At 36.1% G+C, this 26,815-nt stretch overlaps 1 protein-coding gene across 1 annotated transcript in view; it reads right to left on the bottom strand.

Annotated features, from left to right (window-relative positions):
• The window catches only part of PARP8 (poly(ADP-ribose) polymerase family member 8), a 183,114-nt gene that overhangs the window by 21,900 nt on the left and 134,399 nt on the right, over positions 1-26,815 (bottom strand). The window contains exons 12-19 of the mRNA XM_086678542.1: positions 25,547-25,672; positions 24,455-25,019; positions 22,711-22,761; positions 22,513-22,608; positions 12,558-12,650; positions 5,546-5,671; positions 4,210-4,275; positions 1,612-1,679 (exon numbers count right to left, since the gene is read on the bottom strand). Coding sequence (XP_086534668.1) covers positions 1,612-1,679; positions 4,210-4,275; positions 5,546-5,671; positions 12,558-12,650; positions 22,513-22,608; positions 22,711-22,761; positions 24,455-25,019; positions 25,547-25,672 — 1,191 coding nt within the window. The remainder of the gene's footprint in view (positions 1-1,611; positions 1,680-4,209; positions 4,276-5,545; positions 5,672-12,557; positions 12,651-22,512; positions 22,609-22,710; positions 22,762-24,454; positions 25,020-25,546; positions 25,673-26,815) is intronic.

Raw genomic sequence — 26,815 nt, 5'->3', positions numbered from 1 at the left:
ACTGAGTGATCCCTGTACTTAGTTGCATCAGTTTGCTTTGTTCCTAAAACAACTAAAAGAGCGCATGTAACAAAAAAGATAATATTTTATATCTGAGAACGCAGAGGTAGTTCCTTACACCCTAAAAGTGTGATCTTTAATCATTACCCCCCTCAGACATCAGCAAAATGAACATTTCTAAATGTATTTTCACATGACGATCACGTAAATACAAAGATTAGAAGCTGATTCCTACAACCGCTTCTTTGGCTCTTCCCTACATTGTCTAATTAAGAATGAGTTTTTACGAGATCTTTTTCTTTCTTTAAATATTTGAGGATCTTTGTGCTGATATATACAGTGGTTTACACACAAGCTGTTATTCACCACATTTAGACACTGAGGTTGAAAAAAATTAAATTCAGGTATCTGAAAGAACTGATGATTTTATGCTTTTCAGTACAGAAAATAATAATAGGGAAAACTCTAAAAAACATTTTGGTAGATTTTGTTCTCCTTGAAAGATGAGTGACTAACAAACCAAAGAAAATGATCACAAATAAAGTTGACAATCAGAGGCTGACTACAGGGGGTGGAAAAAAAAGATTCAATATTTGAGATTTTTACCTTCATTTTGAGTATGACTTAATGTGAGAATTTGAAAAGTTAAAATAAAAACTATGTGTTATTCTACTCGATCCATCAGAATTTTAATAATAAGATCAAAAAAGGTACAAAGAAGAAAGACTTCCAAATCTAATTTTTAAAGTCTTATTAGAGTAAGTGCTCACTGTAAGATTCTAAGTGAAAGCTAAGTAATCAGACTCATTTTTTCTCCTTTGCTCATCTTTTCATTTTTTTAAAAAGGTTGTAGCATAGAATCAATCTCATGCAAATCAATCTCTTATAATCTTCACATTTGTGTTACTGCATGATGGTCGTGATGAATTCCAGTCTTTAAGTTTTTAGTGATTTCAAAGAGACTTGTACATAAAACCCTTGTAGGTATGGGGAGTAGATACTATTGTTTTCATCTTGCAAGTAAGAAACCGGAGGGCAACGGGTTTTGTGGCAGGCATGGTAGGAGGGAAGCTCTCAAGCCACACTCCTGTTCTCGCTCAGCCCTCCTAGGATCCCTGTGGGACTACGGCCTTGCCCCTCACCACGCTCACTCTGAGCAGCCGGCAAACAAAGAGCTCATCAAGTTTATGCTGTCCTTGTTAAGGGAGTGAACCGTACGAGACATACATTTTAGAAAGGTTTTCAGTAAGTGTTTGAAACAGTGAGTATTGTCACTCAGTCCTCAGTTAACGAGAAAATTAAATGAACCAAAACGGCTTCACCATTAGAATACAGCTAATCACATTTTTTAAAATGACAAACTGCCATCAAATACACTGTATACCTGTGTAGCGCGTAGGACAGCATTTTCTTCCCCTTGTGATATACAAGTTTTAATTAAAGTGAGAGTCATTACGGACTCTGATTATAAAATCACCAGGCCTCACAGGCTTGTAGACTGTAGCATTGCAGGCCTCGTAAAATGGGGCCCTCCCCCTCCCCCCTCCCCGCTTAAAGCAGGCAGTAGAAAACGATGCCGTTTTAATGGAGAGGAAAACTAAAATTGTATACCATTGCAGCAGGGGATGAGCAAGGGGGTCCTGTTTATCCATCTGCTTCTTGATTTCGAGATACGGTGCCTGAAAAAAAGTCATTATACTTCGTGATTTCTCTCATAAATTCCTTTTTTCCTTTTTGTTTTTCCTTTTTGCAACAGGAAAATCAGGTTGAACAGGTGTACCTAATCTAGTTAAACCCGGAAGCCCATGGCTGTGAAGTGGCAACAAACAGCAACAATTTACCTTTCTTGTTCCCCCCACAAGGCCAGGTGAACTCGGAACTTCCACATAGCACAATGGACTTGCGCCAACATTTTGTTACACAGAGAGGTTTCATCAAGCTTTAGCCTGGCTTCCTGGTACTAGGCCATGTCCCTAAAGATGATCCCCGGCATCATGCTGAGTCTCTGTTCAAAGTAATATAATGCCGCCCAACCACGAGAGGTATCTTGTCCCAACTACACTGCCAACCTTCTGGTAATTCTCTACTTATTCCCCTGCTGCAATTTTCCTGTTCCCCACAGCTTTCTAGTTTCACTACTCCACGAGCCCCTCTTGGTCCCTTGCTGTTCTCACTTTAAAAACCTCAGTCACCTTGGTCCTACTCGGAGGTTACCTCGCTGGAGCTGCAAGTCTCTCTTTCCCACTCCAGTCCTCAAATAAAATCTATCTCGCCACCTTTAACAAGTGTCGGGTGCCATTTCTCTTCGAAAATGACTGTTTTTAACTTTTAACTAACATCAAAGCAAACCTTGTATCATAGCTACTAACTCATGCTCCTATCCTAGGGTCCTGACTTAGGTGTAGAGCTTTACAGGAAAAAACTGGACAAAATTTACATAGGAAGAGCCCTTCTTTTGAAAGTATTTCCTGGAATTTACCCAGACAATTAACCTTTTCAGAGAACAAGAGGCAATCTGTCTGTGGCAATTTAGGTCTATCTATAAGGTCAGTACATTCTAGAAAATAGGACGGTATTATGTTATATTTATTGGGAGAGATTTAAAGATCTGACGCAGTGAACCCTGACGGCATCCCTACGAAGCGCACACTGGAAGGCGATGCCACATTGCTATTTACTATTTACCACCTTGACAGTGAAGAGGCTGAGGCATCGAGCAATTACGCAACTTGCCCAAGGTCACAGGCCACATCATCGATGAGTGAATTATACAACACACGCCTCTGACTTCCTAGGCTGACTCTTGATCGTCTCCACTGCCTTCTATTTAAAATAGCTTACACATGACCCAGAATAAAGGAAGCAAATTTTGGCAGAGAGCTGATCCCAGAGTCAGAAGTTTGTAGCTATTTTTATCCAAGAATGATCCTGGTCTAGGGTATCGTATAAATACCCTATTACCACCAAAGTTTTTGGTGACACAAACATGTTTACTGAACTTTGTGTAAGATTTTGGAACAGGTCCTTCTTTCTCCTTAAATGGAAATGTGTTTTATTGTTTTCTTTGCCTTATACAAATAATAAATATTTGTTTGAAAAGGAATTCACGTAACACAGAAAATTATGGACATAGAAAAACAACTAGAAAGCATGATGGCTTTTCAGCAAATACTATAACGGCTGAATTGAAGATCTCCTCATTTACCATCGTCAGACACACACTGTTTGTTGATGCCTATTTGACTACATGGAATAAATACTATCAACAGAATGAAATCTCAAATCTGGGAATGTTACGATGTACTCTGGGAGCATATTTTCAAAGAGAGTAAGGGTGATGGTGGGGGAGAAGGGAGCAGTGACACAGAAGTTTTGTGGGCCTCAAGACTGAAGGAATCTAATACTCTTTCCCCAAAGATAGCAAATGACCCAGGGTAGTATTTATTGTAAGCCTCCAAGGCCTCCAGGGCAGTGCAAGCCTTGAAACCACCATACGCAAACCAAACCCATAATGTGTGCTGATGTCAATTATGGATTATTAATTTCTACTTATAATAATGAGTTGTAAGCCTCTCTCCAAATCTTTGGCAGTGGAAAGGCCTCAATAATTCAACGGTATGTGCTTTTCCAAGAGTTGGACTACAGCCCAGTGATCTGTTAGACTTTCATAATAAGCCACAATCCTTGCTCATCAAACTTCACCAAAGGCTCTCTAATGACCAAAAACATAAACTCATACTATCTGGGAGTCTTGTGTCTTCCGAAGTTATTCTGAGAATCTGTGTTCTTTCTAAAATATTTATGCACAATTTACACTTGATAGAATATTTGTATTTTGACATTAAATACGTGTTAAAATTGCTACTGTTAATGAAAATTGACAGTCTAGGAAGATGGTACCAGATTTAACCTTTGCCTTAAGCTATTCTGACACACTTCCATATGCTCAAACTCCTGCAGAGAGAATGAGGATTATAATTATGCAATTACCCTCCAAAAGTCACTGTGGTAGCCCACCAATACACTGGTGTAATTTAATTAAAACATCCTAATACAACACAATTTTAATCTGTAAATTATTTTAATTATACTCCCATCTAATAGAAAAGTCTACATTTCACTACACAGCCAATACTCTCAGACATTTGTAAAATATGATTTTACTCTAGCAAAACTGAACTGCATAAAACCACAAGGTGATATACTTACTTGTGTCATTTCTCTAATAGAAGTTATGCTATCCAGTGCTTTCATTACTCGATCATAGTTCTTCTTCTGTTTGAACAGACAAAAAAAATAGTATTCACTATAAGCCTTTGCAAGTCTGCACATTACTAGAGAAACATATGATTTCTGTATGTGGATTTTCCATCAGAGTCAATTTGAAAGCAATGTCTGTTGCATACATAAAAGAGAAGACTTTAACAAGGTGGTTTGGGGATGTAGGATATATAACTGAGTTAGAGAGAAGAAAAAAGAAAACAATGCCAAAACTACTTAAACAGTACAATCCTATTTATGTATAAGTACATAAAATCATGTTTAGCCTGCAGGGGGAAAACTATAAATACAAAAAAGATATTGGGCTCCTGATTCTTACTTTCACTAAAAAAATTAAGCCATGATGTGTAAAGTAAGCATAGAGTCCTTCTAAAATCCAAAATCCACTTTAAATATTACAAAATCATTTTGTTTTTATTTCCTTTTGATTGAAAGATTATTACCAAAAGAGTATGACTAGCAGGTGTATAAATGACACCACTTAACTGATGATTCATCTTCAAGCACACTGTAACTATGTGTACCGTTGTCACTTATGAAGGAAGGAAAGCTTTTCCAAGGACATTTTTTTATAGCCATTGTTTCTGGAAAATGATTTCAAGATGAACAGTGATAGAAACTAAGGCAATTTTAGCTCTCATGCAATTTGAAGATTTTGCTATTTTAGAAGGATTCCACCAAATCTCCACGAATATTTATGAAATCGTTTTCTGAAGAAATGTTAGTTGATCACATGAATTAAACTTCCACTAACCTTCATATAACAGGGGAGGAAGGGGGGGAAGGCAAGGGATGAGGAAGCAAAAAATACAAAAGAAAAACAAGTCGGTCCTTTTACCCATGACCCTGAAAATGAGGTTACACTAAGCCAGAATCCCAAAAAATATAAAATGAAATTAATCATATCAGCCATTACAAACCAGTTTATTATAGCTGTTTACCTGCCTTCCATGCAGATGGGATGTGTAAAGATCGCAATTTGAGAGGATGAAATGGGTCTAGGTTCATAAAGATGAAGTTCTAAAAAATGATTTTAAGAGACGGAAAGACAGGGAAAGTAACAGGATATGGGAAAGACCGAAGGAGGCCGGAAACCAAGTTTGTGTTAGAAGAACCGTATTTACTAAATGGATCCAGAGTCCACAGCAGGTCAGGGATGTGCCTGCCAAGGGAGGGATTTAGATAGAAAGAGGAAAGCTAAGGAGATTAGAATTTCAGCTGCTGTTACCGGAAATGGGAGGGGCGCGCGAGGGTAAGTACTCACCCTGGGGTTGAAGGCCAGCATCTGAGGATCGTTAGGATCTACCACAGAAGGATATGGCTCGAAAATGACAACTTTTCTAGGAGATTCCAATGCAGACCTACACATGGACACTAGTAGATCTACCACCTTGAAATACATACATAAGATAGTTACCATCCTTTGGGTTTCATCAAGTGCTCTGCCATTGTTTCTTCCTGTCATGGTACCTAGCATAAGTTAATCAGGAAAGCCTCAGCACTGCTATCAACTTCTCAGATCTGTAACTTATGGCTTCAGATCAAGTTTGAACAAATTTGACCACTAACTTAAAATAGCTGACATGTGTTGGAGTGCCTGGGTGGCTCCATCTGTTGAGCACCCGACTCTTGATTTCAGCTCAGGTCATGATCTCATGGTTTGTGGGACTGAGCCCCACAATGGGCTCTGTGCTGTTAGCTTGGGATTCTCTCTCCTTCTCTGTCTCTCTGCCTCTCCCCTGCTCTATGCTTCTCTCTCAAAATAAATAAATAAACATTTAAATAAAATAAAATAAAATAAGTTGCTCCCAATTACGTCCTAATATCCCTTTGTCATGAACACATATTATGCTCTAACATTGTTCTAGGCTCTGTGCACAAGACAGACAGGTCCTTTCTCTCGTGGAATTTACACTCTAATGGAGAAGATGCATAATAAAACAAATCAGTTAAACAAATACATGTTTAAATACATTTCTGGTCATGTTGAATGCTGTAAAAATTAAGCAGGCATTAGAGACTAAGGCAATAGAGGGTGCTGTTTCTGAGTGGCTAGGAAGGTGTGATGTTTCAACAGAGACTAGAATAAAGATAGAGAGGGAGACCTAACTCTGGGGAGAAACCGTTCCGGGTGATGGAAACTGCAGATGCAGGAAATGAGTCTGACATGCTCTAAGAACAGTGAAGCTCCTGACATCATCTTACTTCTTCCAGCTCTTTGCCTCAGGCCATTAATGACCTTCGTATGCTAAATATGATGGTTTTATTCCTATGTTCTTCTATGGCCTTTTCACACAATTTACTAAGAGGCAGTGTTATTTAACAGTTAAGGGCAAGACCCCCTCTCCAGTCCCCAAACCAATAAGCTTCTGGCCACGGAATTAAGAAAACAGATACTGTCTAAATGGAGACAGTGTGCCAGTGTGAAGACAGGGACATCATAAGGAAAGCAATGGGCTTAATCTTTATAGAGAAAAAATACTTCGAGAAAGTTTTTAAACAGGCATTTTAAAAATGCACACAAAGAGTAAAACAAATTTTGATTCTTGTGGTTAATGAAAGGAGCACTGTGACCTAACAATAGCAGGGCTCACTCTGTTGTGTGTATACTCACAAAACACAGCCACCCAATCACAGCATCCAGAAATGCCAGGGACCTAAAATAATTAGCAACACTCAAACCATTCCATTGGGTATATGATCTATTAGTAATACTTCTCAAAGTACATAGACATACATACCCACAAGACTCACTCAGTAGGACTGAAACCATTAGTATGTTTTTAACACACTATTCTATTGATAGGTGTGTGTATATATAGGATTTCCAAGCAATAGATATAATAAAGACATAATAAAATCCTTTTTGTCTTCCATACCCACACTCACATTCCTTCTACCCCAGAGAGATGCACTTTAACCCAGATACAAATTGTTTTCAGCATTATCTGGTCTCCCAATAAAAGAAAAACAAATAAAAACTCCTGAAAAAGAATAATCAGTAAAATAAAATAGCCTCTTCTGAAACTCTGGCAGTGGAGAGGGAATTGGCACTGTCTTACAAAAATTTTCGAGAATTACGTGACACGGTCTGCAACTGAAGCTTTATAAAAGTACACGCCCTTTGCGTATAGGGTCAAATGATCTTTGACAAGGGTACTAAGACCACTCAATGGAAAAGGGTACTTTTTTCTACAATGATGGTGGGAAAACTACATCCACAAAAAACTGGAGTGGACCCTTATACCATACATAAAAATTAACTCAAAATGTAATAAAGACCTAAACCTAAGACCTTAAACTATAAAATTCCCACAAGAAAACATAGGAGATAAGCTTCATGACATTGAACTTGGCAACGATTACTTGGATTGACAACAAAAGCAAATACAGACAAGTGGGTGTGCATCTAACTTAAAAACTTTGGTGCATCAAAGGACACAATCAATAGAGTGAAACGGCATAGGATGGGAGAAAATATTTGCAAATAAGATATCCAAAAGGGTGTTAATATCCAGAATATATAAAGAGTTCTTACAACTCAATAAGAAATCACATAATTTAAAAATAGGAAAAAACCCAGATAGACGTTTCATTAAAGAAGACATACAGATGGCCAACAAGCATATGAAAAAATGCTCAACTTCACTAATCATCAGAAAAATGCAAATCAAAACCATAATGAGATATCACCTCACAACCATTAGGATGGCTACTATCGAACAAACAAACAAACAAACAAACCCAGAAAATAATAAGTGTTGAGCACATGAAGAAATTGGAGTCTTTGTGTGCTGCTGATGGAATTATAAAATGGTGCAGCCACCATGGAAAAGAGTATGGAGGCCTCTCAAGAAGTTAATAACAGAACTTCCATATGATCCTGCTGGCAGTGACAATCCCACTTCTGGATATATTTCTAAAATAATTCAAAGAAGGGTTTTAAACACATTTGCATATGCATGCTCACAGCAGCATTATTCATAATAGCCAAGAGATGGAAGCAACCAAAATGTCCATTGACAGTTGAATGTATAAACAAAATGGGGAATATACATACAGGAAATATTATTCAGCCTAAAAGAAGAAAATTCTGTCACATACTACAGCATGGGTGAACCTTGAGGATATTATGTTAAGTGAAATTAAAAAAAGACAAATATTTTAAGATCCACTTATGAGGTATTTAAAGTAGTCAAACTCATAGAAACAGAAAGTAGAATGGTGGTTACCAGAGTTGGACGAAGGGGGTTTACATAAGGGGAGTTGTTTTAATGGATATAGTTTCGAGTTCTGCAAGATGAAAAAGTTATGGAAATTGGTTTCACAACAAGTTGAATATACTTAACACTACTGAACTGTATGCTTAAAAAATGGTTATGATAGTAAATTTTATGTTCTGTGTTTTTTACCACAAGAATAAAGATACAAACAGATACAATAATTAATAACCTGAACAATGTTCCTTCTTTCAATCAAATATTTATTAAACATCTTGTGCTGAAAGCTTCAAAACAATCAAAACTACCAAAAATTATATGCATTCTTTTGCCAATAATTTCACCAGTGGAGTCAAGCAAACTCTAATGAAATAATGGATGTCGGGGTAGAGAATTTAATTAGAATTATTTCTGTTAATATATGTCCTAAGCTAACTTCAAAGAAATAGCATAACTACCATAGCAAAATCACATGCGGTCTACCAAAGCCTCCTACTCCTGGCTTCCTGGGTAGAGAGCTATTGACTGGGGGCAGTTGCTCTGTGTGGGACATTTCTGCCCCTTTTGTCCAGGTCAGGCTGTATGACTAGCTTCATTCACCTCAATCAATGGACTGGCAGCAGGAAGGGGTGGAGCTGAAGAAGCAACAGGTGCACCTTCTCAACTTTTCTCTCCACTCTACTATCGGACAGGTACTTTAGACAGCAGAGCAGACGGTCCAGTTCCCTCAATTATCACACAGAAAGCTGCCTAACAAACATTCTAATTGGGCAGCAGCGTAAGCCAGAAATAAAAATGTCTATCATCCTAAACCACTGTAATTTTATGATTTATCTGTTGCAGAAGTTAGCATTCAGAATTTTTGAACAAGGAAAGGTTTGTATAACACTGGATTTGTATTCGTCTGCATGTGTTAATTTTTCAATGGAGGAAAGTGTCTACTTTAAAAAATAAACATTAACAAATGACTATGATTTCTTCTACCACAAATCATGTATTTCCCCACTCTCAGCATTTAAAATGAGAGATTCTTAATAGGACCTCAGCACATATGGTGAGTGGCGTAGCCATCAGGTTACACACATCTTTCCTCTTAGCCCAAATAATATAATTGAAGAGGCAATCTGGAGGCTAAGATACTTAGGATAGACAAATACAGAATTCAGGCAATGGGAATTAGGCCATTTGTTGAGTGAACAAAGGTCTGTGGGCTTACAGAATCACATGCTGCCACAGGCCATTACATACAACCCAGCTGGCAGAGCAAGACTCTGCACCCTCCCCCACAGGTAAAGGCGGCCTAGGAGCACTTGCAGATGAGAAAGTTCAAGTCCAGGTGAGCAAGAAAGGCATGTACAGGAGTGGCCTACGGATATATAATGTATTCTGTAAAAGAGGCGTACTGAAAATTGAAGATCGATGGCCTTCAAACATTTCAATATGGATTCCTTTTTTCTTAATCATTTATATGAGAGCCCAGGACACACACACAAAATGGAGCTGTTTTTGTTGAAACAGTATTTGAGTGTTTGGAATCCTAGCTGCTGAAACACATTCGTTCCAGGATAGCCTCCTTCAGTGTCCCCCTAAGGGATGTTCTTGCAGCCTCATAGAACCACTTAAAATGTAGGCGTCAACTGATGCAGCAGGACTACTGAGATATACTAGAAAGAGAATCTGTTTCCACCTAATCTTTGCAGTTATAAACAGAATATTGGGTACTTGCTTTAAAGTAGTGAAAAGAGCATTCCACTTTGGAGTAGAACCACTAAGTTGATACGGCCGAGTAATTGTGTTTTATAACTATCATGTGTAACCCAAAATTAATCTCTCTTTAACAAACATTATTTTTTGAGATGTATGTATAATAAGGGGGGGAAAGCACCTAATCTAATATTTTATCAGCCTAGCCTACTTGTTAGCATGACGTTAATTTTCTTTCTAATCCATTATTTCTTATTTCCAGGCTTTAAATCCTTCCCTTTTCAAATTGTCTGAGGGACATTTTACATCCACTAAAATGCACAAGTGTTAATTTTACCACTCAAATAATTTTATATACATACATACATACATATACCTATTATATATATACGTATATAAATACACACACACATGCACACACACTATTCATGTAAAATACACGTACGTATATGCACAAACACACACACACCTGTGTAAAGCTTAATCATCTTTACCTAGCTATAAATGGCATATATTAAACTATCTTTTCTTTGAGCAATATTAGTTCCAGTTGGTAAGAAAAACTTTCACATTAAAAAAAATAATAAGGAAAGAAAACAAAGAGCCACATGGTCAGACACATTCGAGAAACCCTTAAAGTAGTGGCTACTCATTTTCTTAGTTTCGGTTTTTCTGAGAGCCTTTAATATGCAAACATGTGCATTTTGGGTGTAGGGGCAATATCAATCTGTATTTCTGAAATTTAATCATGGAATCTTTTTTGCCACATGGCATACAATCACTGTTATACTGGTTGTATTTTTATTTCTCATTTGTAACTCATTACATCACAGCTGTTTTCCTTAATATTTCTTCAGGTGGATATATCTCAGTTTAGTTAATCAGTGAAATAATCAGGTTAACAGAATGTACGTAAATCCATGAGGCCTGCGCTATCCATATTTACTGTTGTACCTCCATCTGGTGCAATGCCTGTTACATAGCAGGCATTCAGTACTTGTTGAAAGAATGTCTGTTATATGATCATTTGTTCCCACTCATCTTTGCAAATTTTAAAAATGACAGATTGGCAATTCTTTTCACATTTAGTTTCCTGTTGATTTCAAATACAGCTGAATATTTTCTTATGTTTCTTTACTAACTATAGGTCCATATTTGTGAATCGGGCGTTCATTTCCTCTAATAATCCGTTATGATCTTCATGGTTTTCTATTTTTATGTGCTTTTATACATTTATGTTTGAGGGAAAATAAACTTTTTCATAATTCTCTCTTAATGTTCACTATTCTTTCAAGTAGAAAACGTAAAATATGTATGGACTCGATGCCGGTGTTTTCCTTTATGCTTTCCTGAAACTGCATAAACGAATAAACCTGACACACTGTTTACTCTCCTCTAGTATGTATACGGTATTTTCAAACAAAACTCTTTAGGCCATTGGGAATTTGTTTTTACCAACAGTGCAAAGAGCTAATCTGTTCCCCCCACTCCACATTGCAGGCCATTTGTATCCACTTACTAAATCATTTTTACTTTACAACTTTATATGATGCCTTCTTTAAAGTATATTAAGTGTATTTTTAACAAGATCTGTTTTGGGGATCATTTGACAGTCTATTCTTTGCCAGTACTGTATTTTTTTTTAAATATAAGATTGCATAATATGTTTTTGTATGTGCTTGGTCTAGCCTCCCTTAATTAACATTCATAATTTTTTTTAAGTTTTGTCTGATTTTTTTTTCTTATAGATTTATTAGAAAGTTAGGTTCCATGAATAAATTTTAAAAATCAACTGAAATTTTGATAGAATTGCAACAAGTAAATTCTATCAACTTTATAATATTTTTTTCCTTCTGGAAACATGGAATGCTTCTCTACTTCCAAGTTGTTTCATTTGTTTTTTTATATTTATTTGCCTTCCTATGTCGTAAACACTGCTATTGTAAAATTGGATGCTTTTTCTCATATGTTCTGCCCTTTATCTTTTCACCTAAGTTTCAGGAATAAATTAGATTCCATTTTATGGTACCATAACTTTACAAATAAATTTTACAGAATACATGTGCAAGTGTTTCAATATTTCAACTTCACCGTGAAAGAATCACAATTATTTTTTAAACAACAGAATGTGGGTTTAATTTCTTCCCTTGGCAATGGCAAAATGACAAAACACTCACTAGATAAAGATAGCAAAATTGAGTTTCTATCTATTAAAAAACAAATCAAATGCGGGTTGTTTTTTAATCTAACGTCAAACTATCAAATATTTGTCCAAAAGACTAAAGGAAACTAGTAGGTCAGAACAAGTTTTTCAAATCAGAGTAAGGAATAATTAGTATTGCGTGTTACTACCTGAGCTCCAGTTGCTATCTCATCAGCAGCTTCATTCATTACTCCCAGGGTTTGAAAAGCAAATACACAAAGCTCTCGTTCACACACAGTGGGCTACAAAAGAAAGGGGAATGAGTTACACCACTGTTTTCCATTGCCCAATTCCTAAATTAAATTTATGGCATTCCATGTAATAAATAATGCAAAAGTTTCAGAATGTTAAAAAGAAAGGAATCCTACGACTTGGTTTAATACATTTCTAAATTTAGGTAACAATTGGTAAATAATCACCTAGTGATACAGAGTCACCAATATAAGAAATCCATTTCAAATAGTTGTAGGCACTTGCACTCAGAACTTTTTAGCAGTAGATGGAAAATACATCTCTCCTGCTTAATACACATTTGTATCTGAGATGTATAAGAAAAGGCAGACACCTAAGCTGGTGATATCCTAAAAAAATGAGGTTAAACCGAACAGCTATGTAAAACAAATATACAGAGAAGAATTCCACTTTTCCCTAGGTAGTTTTCTTTGGAAGAAATAAGCATGACTCTGCTTACTTGTTACCCAGCTCTTGAAAGATTGGTTTTGGTGCAAAGACTTGTGACTTCAATAACCTCCTGAAGTCAACAGCACTGAAATATACACTCTGCAATTGCTTTGGAAAAGTTCTCATCTTTCAAATCTAATATAGTGTCATCTGTTTGATTTATCTTATCTCCCGAGTTACATTGCATTAGGTAGCTGATGAAGCCTAACGATACAATCCATGGTGCCACTGCCTAGCAGACAAAAGGCATTTGTTAGTGCCACTGCTTCTAAGCTCACTCATTTCTGAGGACCACTTGGGCTAGTGCTTATCCAGTGGGAAGTATGGCCCTTTGTGGTCCACCCTTTATATTCAAAAAGGGCCCAAGTGGTGGCTTTGTGTACATAAGCATGACCAATCACAAACATTTCTGGTTGACGTTCCCCAAAGAATTTTAGGGAAAAAGGAACTGATATATTTCCTTCGTCCTCCTTAAAAGTGCAGTTTGATTACATTTCAGGAACAGCAGGAAAAACTACCTATGAGAGCAAATTAATTGGAGAAAGTTCTTCATCCATACTCAAGCTATATACACACTGCTATACATAGATGGATATACTTAGAGCAGACTGTTCAATTTCTGCAATTTTTTGTTTACCTAAGTGTTTAACCTATTTTTTATCTTCTATTTTTTTGTGTGTTTATCTATGTGTATGTATGTCTCAAACTCAGTTTTTCCCAGAGACATTGGATTGTTTCTTCTCTTCACTTTCTAGGAGCATGACATGGTCTGAAACAGTAACAGAAACTACTGATTGTACATTTAGTGTAGTGCCAAACATTATACTGATGTTTGAGTATAGTGGAACAGTATACCACCGAGGGTCCAGGGGGAAGATAAAACTGTGGCAATCATAAAGAGCCCTAGGAATTTATTCATGTAACAGCTACCCAACAGTGTTCTCTGAGGAAGTAGACAGGGACACAGATGGTGTTTTTAATACTACTCTTGTCAAATAACCATACATTTTTATGAATAAAATCCATCAATCCCAAAGCTAAAAATAGGATAAAGCTTATTTAGTGTATATGAGTAACAATTGGCTTTATTTTGTCGTTTGAACTTTTGGTAATCAATTACACTTACTTTGTGATCATCCAAATATGTATGTATGTATGTATGGATGGATGTATGCATGTACATGTGTATTCACACACAGATTCCAGGAAATGTTTTAAAACAAAAGAAACTACCTTTTTCAGTACCTGATTATTGCTTGAAACAACAGAAATAAAGATGAAAGAAAATACTTCGTCCTATATTAGATTGGATGGATAAATTTTTATAATTTTAACTTAGGAAAAATTTCAAAGACTTAAGGAAAAAATATAATAGTTATTGTTACATATCTCTATCAGCCCACTCTGTCCCCAATCCTAGATATTCATGCACCACCCTGGTTTGTGTCTCAAATAATTTTTACCAGTTCCACCCCTGATCTCTTATTTTTTTTATCTTGGGTAACATATAAACATTTCAATGTTTTTTTTTGCATCCTTTTCATCCCCCTCCCAGACATGATTATATCCAAATCTCCTAATCACGTGGACTTACCAATGGACCCATTACTTTAAATAATAAACCTACAATCCTAATGATAAAGCTATGGCTTGATTACTTTATGGACACTTCTTTTCCTTTCTTGCATCTTTTTGATTAAAATGTATAAAGCTGATTTATAGGAATATCCTGTTTCTGCAACTGTCTGAAGAAGGAAATCAGGTACCCTAGAAAATTTCGGGGGAAAAAGAAATTTTGCTACCATACTAAAAAATTAAAACTGCACATTACATTCTTACAAAAATAATTTGATCTTCCCTTTTTGTAAAATGGCAAATATAGAGGTAGTAATATGGCGATTAACATATATATAGGTTAACACTGACCTAAGTAAATACTAGTGAGTTGTTAAACTAACACTTCTGTATTTATTGCTCATTTTACTAGAAAGTTCAAGACAGTATTTGAGACATAAATCAGTTTCATTTTGAGATAAACGTTTACAAACTAGGTTTTGTAAGCCTTTGACTTTCCCTTCTCCCATGTTTATCCACATTTTATTTGAGAAATTAAAAATGTCAACACAACATAGCACCCTAAAAGAAAGTTCTCAAGTCATATTAAGTAAATCAAGATTAGACATCTCCTTGCTCACAGAAAGGATATCTTATTCAAGAAAGAGAAACCAAATCATTCTTCCCTATTGAAACATAAGATTTATATAGTGGATTAGCGATCTTTCACGTTAGCTGACTCTCAGCTAATCCCCTGCCCCCAACAAATTCTATTACTATACTATTTATACAAAAAACTCTAGCATTAATTAAAAATAGAACATAGTTGGGGCATCTGGCTGGCTCAGTCGGTAGAGGATGCAACTCTTGATCTCGAAGTTGTGCGTTCAAGCCCCACACTGAGTTTAGAGATTACTTAAATGAATGAATGAATGAATGAATGAATGAATAAATAAATAAGCCCCCAAATTTACAAAAATATATTTAAAAAAATAGAACATGATCATTTAATAGCTATTACTACACATACACTTTAATACAAAGTGTATAAGCCTAAACATAACCAAATGTGTACAACATTTATGAGTTTATTTTTGAGTTTACAATCAATAAGTTTCCATTTGCAAAATATTGCCTATTCTTCATGTTATTATATTGCCCTCCAGCAGTTAGTTCTTATAATTTAAACTATAAAACCATGCCAAGCCCTTCTTGCCATTGCACATACATAATTTTTTTTGCAATATAATATTCATTACGCACCATTTAAACACATGGAGAACTTTATGTGTCCCTGAGATTTATTTCAGAAGTTTTTAACATACATTTTAAATTTTGTTTGAATCAAAACAATTTAAATGTGAGCAGTGAAAACATATTTCGAGAATGGTTAAGCCCTAAAGAATATTTTAGAACCTAACTGCATTGTAGAAACTTTGTGTTTTCAATGAATTTAAATCACTTCCCACTGAAAATAGAAATGATAAACCTCAAGAGAATCTAGCTACGTATTTATACTTGGCATGGTGTTGGTGAGTGGTTTTCAAACCCTTTTTTGCCATCCTCTTTCTGTTTAAACAAAGTTTTTCATGTAAGCCCAATATACAGAACAGTAACCAGAAACTGGTTACTATTCCAGTTGAGGCACATGTGCACAGTTCAGTGTTCCTATCTGTAAACGGGGATTAAAAAAAAAAAAAAAATCACACCTAGAGCATCAAGTAGAGCAGAGGACCGAGAAAGGGAACCAAGTAAGATAAGGTTCATAAACTCCCCCTGAGGTATACAGAGCTGTTTCACTATTAACAGCATTAGGGAACTTGGATAAGCCATGTCTTCTGTGTGTTGTAACCCAGTGTGTGTACAAAAATAGGTTTTTAATGAAAATTTTCATTGAGGTTTATTATGAAGTAGTGTTTTTATTTTTATATCCATAGTTTATCCAAACCCTTAACTTATTGTTAAAACTGTTCTTGCTAAAAAAGAAATGAACAGCGCAAATAAAAATTCAAAATTAAAAAACTAGTATTGAACACATATGAGAATAATGAAAAATATCTACTGGAAACTCAAAACCTACAAGCCTTCAGCTCTTTGTATTTCTGACTTTATAGTTTATGCTTCAGGTTCTTTTCATGGTTTGGAAGAGAGACACATTACAAGGTGGGGTGGGGGGCTGGGGGGGGGAGGTACTGTCCATTAAGAAAGACAGGGATCCCACAGAGATCAAGACAGATTTATAGTAAGATAGGCCCATGCATGTTTAAGCTTCTCCACTGTCTCATATAACTTAAGTTGTTGTTTGAGCTTTAAAATCAATTTCTTCTACTCAATTTGGATGTTAAAAAAAAAAAAATCATATTTCTGAATTAAAGGGTTTTTTTGGTATAATTGTTATTTATCTTAGGTTGTATTTCAAAACTTGAAATCTTATTTCTGAGACATGGAACGGGGGATGGGAGGATGGGGTGAGGAGGGAACAGGATGTGCTTTTTCATTCATTCTGAAAATAAGAACTTAAGCTACAAACATTTGTCTACGGTCCACAGCAAGGCTGGATACACAAAAATACAGATTGTCGGGTTTCTCAGCTGACTTTGCTTTAATAGGATTGGGCGTTGTTCTTGAATAATGAAGCGGGATCTGGGGCCCAATCAGTCCATCCAGAGCAAGCAATGTGGAACGTTTTCACATGACAGGAGAAGAGAATGAGATCCTACTTTTCACATCCCATGTGGATGTAATCAGGGAAATGGGAAAGTCTAGTAGCAGGGACACACAGAATGATTGCCAAGTACCAGTGATAAAAACTTCCAACTGTAGGGACACTAACCCACACAACCACGTACGTGGTTTTCTCCCACCGGGTTCAGCAGCCCTTATGCAGGGTTCAAAGAAGACCAACAGTTGCACTGATTCATGGTGTTCAGAGTGAGTATAACAAAAAGACAAGGGCACTGGGAAGTTAGAGGCTGATAAAACACTGGTGAGTCTGGCAGTAAGTTCTTGTTTTCGAATTTTCCAAAAACTCTTGATGAAGTGTTTTTAAAGCATTTTAAAGCATCTCCCAGTTTGCTGCATTAACATTCTAATTGATTTCAAAATGTAGAGAACCAATGATTTGGTTTGGGTTGGGTTTTCTGATCATAATCCAATCTGCATTGTCAAATGGAAAAACCCAGGAAAATCTAGGACTGGACAATCCTTGTGATGTTAATATGAATTTTAAGCAGATTCAAAGTATTACAAGTCAGCTCTCATGCCTGGGAGTGATATTTATAACCTTCGTGAACAAAAGCGTTAAGTGGAGCCTTGTGGTATTTCTAAATAAGTAAACAGTGTAGTTACCTGTGTTGCAGAAGGTATGACATGCTTACCCAGACCTCTGAGTAAAGTGACAGAATAGTACAAGTAGTGACCGAAATGTTAGGACTTCTGGGGAATAGTAGTAAAAGAGGACTTATATAATCCGATAAATAATCATGTTTAGAGAAAAGAGAAAAAATATAAGACACAGTTTGGCTTCGGAAAGAGAAAAGTCTAACAAACATAATGAACATTAGGCACAGAATTCTACGGAAGCCTGAGTTTTATCTAACCTGTTTCATCACCAAATGGGATATAACTTATCCTCTTTACATCTCTGGGAGCCACTGCAGCTTGTAATGCGTCCTTTAAGCTGAATAAATGGTCAGTGAGTCATTTTAACAATTTATACCCCATAAGAAATTTTATTTGTAATAATTTTACACATTTCTATTAAAATTACAGTAGAACATACTGCAATGTAAATATAAGAAAGATACAGAATAAATGAGTATGCCTGATTGAGGTTCAACATCTGTTTTCAAACAATCAAGAGGCAGTTCTTTCTGTTTACTTCTCTTCCTTTGAAGATCAGATATTCCTTTGACTTTCATTTCCTGACCTGATTTCATCTGTCATTTATCTAACTATTTAAAAAACCCAAGTAAGTTTTCTGATTTCCTTAGTATCAGTCTGAATCACAGCAAAAGAAAACCAGCTGATAGCTAGCTATACTTATTTAGAAAACATCGTTATTTACAAAAGCCCTTCCACTTCTACAAAGAAACAGCCAACTTCACTGGTGCAGAATAAAATAGGTAAAACAAAACTGGGAGCAAGGTGCAGAAAATACCAATAGCAATTAGGATATTTCTATCATTTACTATAGGAATGAGCTGCCATTAACTGAACCATAAAGAGCAAACTCCCAGTGAAATGTGTAGTAAATTTCCAGGATGTAAAAGTAGTCAGTTCAAATACGTGGTGAGTCAAGAATAGCATTACGGTTAAGAACCATGGCTTGGTGCCATTGTCCCAGGGCTCGAATCTTGTGTATATCGCTTACCAGCAGTGTTGATATTAAATAAATTACTGGTTTATTCATCTGTGAAGCAAGGGTAATAATAATACCCACCTCATAGGGTTATGATGAGGATTCAATTAAATAATCCATGTAAAACACGTTCAACACACGATCACATAAAAAGCACTCAAAAGCATGTGCCATTAATAACATTACTATTATCTTCTGGAGTGAAGATTGCATTGCCCTAGATCAAGCAATAGATCAGGATCCACAGAGGAACATTAACAAAGTAAAAATGGACCTCCTGAATGGGATAAACTAACGTGACCAAAGCATTCTCCTTATTTTCATTGTAACTACACATTTCCATGTATCACACAAAAATAACAAACTTGCACAAATATTTAACAAACAAATGCTAATTTAGTTAATTTAGGTTTCAGAATAACATTGTATCTCTTCGAGAGAAAAGCTAACTGATAAAAAAATAGTGTATGAGTAGCAAGAAAAACTTTTTATATAGGTTTCCCATAAACAAGTAAAATAAAACAAATATATCATACAATTTGACAGATGATTATGATCATAAATGGCTATTCTATGTTTTTTTAGAGTCTAAATCTTGAAATGCAAACAAGTTCTAATAGAATTGTCTCTTTCTACGCTTTGTAATTTGTCTTTTCAAACATATTCCCAAGAACAGGACAAATTTCTCTTAAAAAGTACAGCAGAATCTAGCATGGTGCCTTATACTTAGGAAGTTTTCAATAAGCATTTATGATGCAGTTTTGAAATGAGGCAGAAGCAGGTTCAAAGTCCAGCTTTTACCCATACTTGCTGAGTGATGCTGAACAAACTGCTTAACCTCCTTCAATCTTAATCCCCTTATTTGTACCATGAGCACAAAAATACACAAACCACAAGAGTTCTGTGAAAATCAAATAAGAAAGCAATATGCAAAATATGTACACACAGTGCCTAGCACACAGCGCTCATGTCATCCGCAAACAGAGATCATTTTCGTTTTTCCTTTACAGCCTGGATACCTTCGAATAATTTTGCTTACCTAACCGCCCTGGCTATAACCTCTAGCACAATGTTGATGAGAAGTGACAAGAGCATCACAAAGAATGAACTAACTTAAAAATAAACTTATCCAAGGTTGTGCAAGACCCGAACACTGAAAACTACAAAATAGGGTATAATTTAAATAAATGGAAAAATTTCCTGTGTTCCTTATGGACTGGAAGGGTTACAATTTTTGTTAACTCAGGAATACTTCCCAAATTGACCTACAGAGCCAGTGCAAAGCCATTCCAACTGCCTTTTTTGGCAGAGATGGACAAGCTGACCTTAGAATTTATACAGAAATGCAAGGGACTCCAAATAGTGAAATCCAATCTTATAAAAGAGATACAAAGTTGGAGGACTTGTACTTCTTGCTGACAAACTTAATGCAAAGCTACAGTAAACGAGATAGTGTAGTACAGGTGCAAGGACACACATACAAGTCAGTGGAATAAAATTAAGAGTCCAACAAGAGACCAATACATCTACAGTGAAATGATTTTCACAAGGGTGTCAATATCATCCAATGGCGAAAGAAGGTCTTTTCCACAAACTGTGTGGAGGCATTTGGATACTACATACAAAAGCATGAAGTTAAAATCCAATCTCACGATACACAAAAATTAACTCAAACGGGATCAATGACTTAACTGTAAGATAGAAACTATAAAACACTTAAAAGGAATTAGGCAACAGTTCAATTGATAAATATGGACTACATAAAAATTAAAAATTTTTGTGTGTCACAGGACACTATCAAGAAAGTGAAAAGGAAACCCATAAAATAGGAAAAAAATATCTTCAAATCACATATCTAACAAAAATCTAGTATTCAGAATATATAAAGAACTCTTAAAGTGCCTGGATGGCTCAGTTGGTTGAATTCTGACTCTGGATTTCAGCTCTGGATCTCACGGTCATGGGATTGAGCCTTGCGTCGGGCTTCACGCAGAGCATGGAGCTCGCTTGGGATTGATTCTCTCTCTCCCTCTCTCTCTCTGCTCCTCTCCTGAATGACTGCATGCTCTCTCTCTCTCAAAATAAATCAATAAACTTTAAAAATAAAAAATAACTCTGAAAACAACAACAAAAAAGAAATAGTCCAATTAAAAATGGGCGACAGATAAAAACAGACATTTCTCCAAAAAGATGTATAAATGGCCAATAAGCACAAGAAAAGATGCTCGAAATCACTAATCATTAGGGAAAGCGCAAATTCAAACCACAACGAGCTACCACTTCATGCACACTAGGATGGCTATTAGGGGGGATTAAAAAGGAGAATCGCAAGTGCTGGAGAAGATGTGGAGAAACTGGAGCCATCTTATACCACTGGTGGAAATACAAATGGTATAGCCACTGTCAAAAATAGTTTGGCAGTCCCTCAAACAGTCAGAATTAACAGATATCCCAGCAATTCCATGAAATGATGAAAAGATCATTTAATGATATCCATTAAATGTCATACATCCATACAATGTAAAATTATTACACCATAAAAAGAAATACAGTATTGATACACACTACATGGATGAATCTTGAAAGCATTATATTAAGTGAAAGAAGACAAAAAAAAGGCCACATAATGTATGGTTCCATTTATATGAAATGTCCAGAGGAGGCAAATTCATAGAAACAGAAAATAGTTTAACAGTTGTCAGGGGAGGAGGGAAGTAAAAAAATTGGGAATGACGGCTAACAGTTATGGATTTCTTTTGTGGGGGGGGGGGGAATGGAATGTTTTGGAATTAGACAGTGATAATAGCTGCACAACACATGTGAACACACCAAAACCTACTGAACTGTATACATTAAAATAGTGAATTGCATGTTATATGATTTTATCTCAATTTAAAAATTGCAAAAAAAAAAAAAAAACTACTTGAGATTGGATAATTCCTCCCAAAATGCACATATACACATTGATTCTTATTTCTATACTCCTTCAATAATACCCCAAATGTGTCAGTGATCTGGCATTTCTTGAAATCTTTATTCTGACTCTATGCATACTACTGCATACCTCTTCTAACCTCTACCCTTCAAGCATCTTAAGTTGTGTGGCTTGAAGAAACACTGTTTTCAAACTTACACCTGTATATATACACCTGTATACATACACCTGTATCTATATGTATCTCTCTATCCATCTAGATCTATGTCTATTGATATTAATAAAGATACAGATAGATAAAAAATAGATGGAAGGAAAGAAAGATGATAGATAGGCACATATAAGAAATACAGTAAGAAATATTTTACTAATATGAAACTACTTGCTGTTTCACAGACTCCTTCAGAAATAGTGATTCACTTGTTCAAAATTATACCATTATGTGTATTAAATAATTTCCTCAGTACGAGAGCATTTGCTATAAATAAAGTTATTTACTTATTTATTTTTATGTCTCAACTTTTTTTCATTTATATTCTGTATCAACAATGGTATTCTATCAATGAGAACTTACCCTAAGCATGGGGCCATTTTGAAACACGTGTGGCTCATCACAAACCACACAGTATTCATTCAATACAGGGATCCGCTGCTCAGCAAACTCAATTGTCTGGATAAAACAATAAAGAGAAATAATGAAGTCAAGTTCATAAATAATTTGGAAACCCATCAAAAGCTAAAATATTTCTGCAATGGATGGCTTGGCTCCTACCTGCACTAGGAAGCCGCGATCTCGTATTGGAATGCATTTGGCACCATTTGGCTATAAAAAGAAAAGTAAAAGAAGAAAATAATTCTTTAACTTGGAACATATATAAATTACGCCTTTGACTTTTTGCAACAGTGAATACAAGTGTTATCTAAGATCACCTGTTACAGGAATTAAATCAGTGATTACGACATCAAGACTTTAGGATTTCTTTATTATAATATACTTTCTGCCATTACTACTGCAAGTCTTGTCTAAGCCAAATGAATAGTATTCTTAATTTCTGATCTCTAGTAAAAATGGTATTTTTAAATGTACACAAAAGCTCGTTTCCTCTGGTACTCATCGTCAAATGCTCCCACCTCCTCATTTAGACTACTTTAAGCTCATTTTACAATGAGAATTATTCTTCCAAGGAAAAATTAGACAGTTGCTGAAGGGGTACAACATTAAACTATTGTACTGTATTAGGCTTAATCATACAGGAAGACAGGAAGACATTTTCTTTTACAGAATATGTGAAATTCTCTTTCTTAGGTGAAACTACCATGGGAAGAAACTTCCTAGTATGCACCACTCTGACATTATTTTCTATATGCCCTTACTGTCTACTTCTGTTAAGAAATGGGCTTTTAAGGATGTCCACCTAAAATTATCAGCATACTTAAATACATTTTCTTAACACAAATATAATTTTACGGTATCATTTACAATGTAATTTTAGAAATAAATCTATATGAGAGCAGCACAACTTTCTGAAAACGTATCTTATTTGTTTTCAATTTCATCTATGGCTAGCTGTATCCATATTAATGGTTAAGAGTTAGATATACCCTTGCCCCAACATACACACATGTTTACTAAAAGAAAACATTTTTAATCAACTATGTTATGTAATTAATATACATAAAATAGGTTTGTTTCTTTATCTGAAATCAGCTGTAATGTTGATCACTCTAGAGGTAAATTTCGTGTAAGACTGACTCCCAATAAATTCCACACCAAAGGGCTTAAGTGTTAATACAGTTACCTTCTGGCCCCATCTCCCCCAGAAAAACTTCAGGATAAAGTGACTTCAGTTTTATAAAGCAGACACTGAGAGCAGCTTTAAGTGAAGCTCTGGGATACGGATGCAAGTGTTTCTTTTCTTTAGAAGTTACGATTCACAGGTGAAGTTTTCCTAATATATATATTTATATCCCTATAATATTTATATATATGCAAATTTACTTATATACAAATAATTTAAATATAAATATATTATATACTATTATATATTATATAATTATATAATATGTTATATATTATATATAACAGGAAGGACACTACTCTGAATTTAATTATTAGTCAAACTCTGTCCTCCATCACTTATGTAAGAAAACGAGAGAACAGATAAACCTACTTGATAAAACATAAAAATGCTATGTTTGCTTAAAAGGATAGGCTTTGTGGATCCAACGGGCTTCCTTCCATTTTTAGCAGCATTCATGACCATAATAGGAATTTGGACTAGACCTTAAATCAACAGCTACATTTATTTTTTCAGAATCAAAATGGAACATTCCAGCACCAGTTGCACGTGTCTGGTATGCCAAATGATTTCCAAAAAGCAAAAGGAGGAAATTAAAAAAAAAAAAAAAAAAGAACGACAAAACATCTTCTTTCCTCTACCAGATCTTACAAAAACAAAAATCTCTCCTGCACCCTAGCTAACGTTTACGAACTCAAGATGAAAGTATTTACGCACAGCAGGCTGGGAAGATGACGACGAAGAGGGTGTTAAGATACCAATAAGCCCTGAGGTAAGAGAGAGCCTCCTGCCCTCTGCGTTAGGTTCCTTGAAAAGCTCCGTCTTGGATGACTTGGGAGCGCTGGAGTAAGACTTGCTGAGCAATTTGTGGTTTTTCAGTCCGTACAACTCTTCCATTCTGAGATTACTGGAGTAAGACCTGCTCAACAGTTTGTGGGGCTTCAGGTTGGCGTTGTGCTCACATCGCGGATCTCCAGAACAAGACCGAGTCAACAGTTTATGCGACTTCAGCGCCAGGCAGTCCTCTTGCTTGCCAGCTGCAGGGCAGGGCCGGTTCAAGAGTTTGTGCGACTTAATTGTCGTCACCGCCTGCTCAGCCCTGGGGTCGCTGGACAGGGAGCGACCAAAGGTCCTGTGCGACTTGCTGGAGCACACGTCGTCAGCCTTGACGGTACTGGAACAAGTCCTCCGCAGCAGCTTATGTGTTTTGGAGATTCCATCTTGCTCAGATTTCAGCTTGGATTTGCTTTTACCACAACCAGGGGGAGGATAACTTGGCGACCTTCAAAATTGAACAACAATTAGTACAGGGCAAATCACGAGTAAAACACACCATGGAAAAGACCTGTGAGGCTTTATCACCTCAACTCTGCTACAAACACCGCCTTGCTTTAAATACAGCCCATCCAGCTCAAACTGAAATCAACAGTATGCGTAGAGGGATCACATGGACTGAACTGAATTATATTTTTTCCTGGAAAGCAAAGCAAGATTATCAGGGTTTTTTTTCCCCCTCCTATCTATCTCAGAGCTCTATACAGAAGCAATTTTGGTACAGAAAACTCTATGTGACTAGAAAACGAAGAATGCCATTTTAGTATATTTAACTCACGTTAAGAGAACAAAAACTCTAAATGTAGAAATGAATATATGTTTTTGATGGAATGGATGTAACAGTCTGTTCTCTGAAGTCACACAGAAAATAAACAGACGCCACAGCTATACAAAGAATGCTTGAAGTACAATAATCATGGAGCATCACACGCCCAGAATTCAGTTAAGACCATGGTGAAGTCATCTGTTACCTACCTGCGCAAGGTAGTAAATAAATGCAGGGGGGACTTCACCTTCTTGTCAGACAGCTTCTTACTGTGCAGGCAATTGGATTTTTCTTTGCTCTGTTTCCACTGCTGTGTAACAAATGTCTGCATGATTCTGTCAATCCAAAGTAAGTCTGTTATCACAGTTCCAAGGTGATTTAATACGAGATTTCTGTATTACGTACAGCATGTATTTCTCAAAGGAAAATAAATGCACAGTAATTGGTGAGATTCTAATTTAGAATCATACAAGATGTCTCCAAATGTAGGAAAGCATTATACAGAAAATTTCTATGATTTGACTGCCATTTTGGTTAATAACTCATTAATTACTGTGATAGGATTAATAACATAAATGATAAAAGGATGTTCTTTTAAAGAAATTTAGGGGTTCCTGGACGGCTCGGTCGGGTAAGCATCCAATTCTTGATTTTGGCCCAGGTCATGATCTCGTGATTCATGGGATCAAGCCCCGCATCAGACTCTGCACTGTGAGTGCAGAGCTTGCTTGGGATTCTCTCTCTCCCTCTCTCTCTCTGCCCTTCCCTCTATCTCTCTCTCAAAAAGAGAGAGAGAGAGAGAGAGAGAGAGAGGGAGAGAGAGAGAGAGAGAGAGAGAGAGAGAGAGAGAGATTTAGAATGCCAGCCTTTAGGACCAACTTTAGCCGAAGTTCTTCAGCCAAAAAAAATTCACAATTCTTTTGTTGGTGCCAGAAACACAGTCTTAAAAAAAATGTTTGATAGTAATTATGCTTTTATCTATTAAGATACAAGTAAAGTCCATTTCTTTTCACTTGATTTGCTTATGCAATTTTGCTTATGTATACAATAAGCAATTTTCTTCATAAAAAGGGAAATAAAATGAAACTGCAAAAACCATAAGTAAAAATAAACCATGCAAAACTGACTCTATGGAGAAATACATAATCAGCAAATCTTATCTTTCAGCACAGCCCATTCACCTTTAAATACAGTGTGGTGTAAAAAAAAATGTGTGTGTCTCTAAAAGCTTTTAGTTACTATCATAAAGCAGGAATTTGCTAACTCTGATCTCAGTATTTTCTAAGTTGAGACCACCGCACATCACTGTTTTATGGCAAAGAATTCTGGAACGTCCATTGTGGACGTGGACACAGCACTGTTTTCTGAGGCTCCCAGGCTGCGACAACTTCTCGGTATCTCACCTTTCAGGTGGAAACGGTGGAGGGTCCCTTAAGGCTGATACTAAAGTAGACATAATATTTTAAACATTATGTATA

This window comes from Puma concolor, chromosome A1 (assembly GCF_028749965.1).
Source record: "Puma concolor isolate L17-30 chromosome A1, mPumCon1.1.hap2, whole genome shotgun sequence".
In the NCBI taxonomy this organism is placed as follows: domain Eukaryota; kingdom Metazoa; phylum Chordata; class Mammalia; order Carnivora; family Felidae; genus Puma; species Puma concolor.
This window is presented reverse-complemented; position numbering and strand designations above follow the sequence as displayed.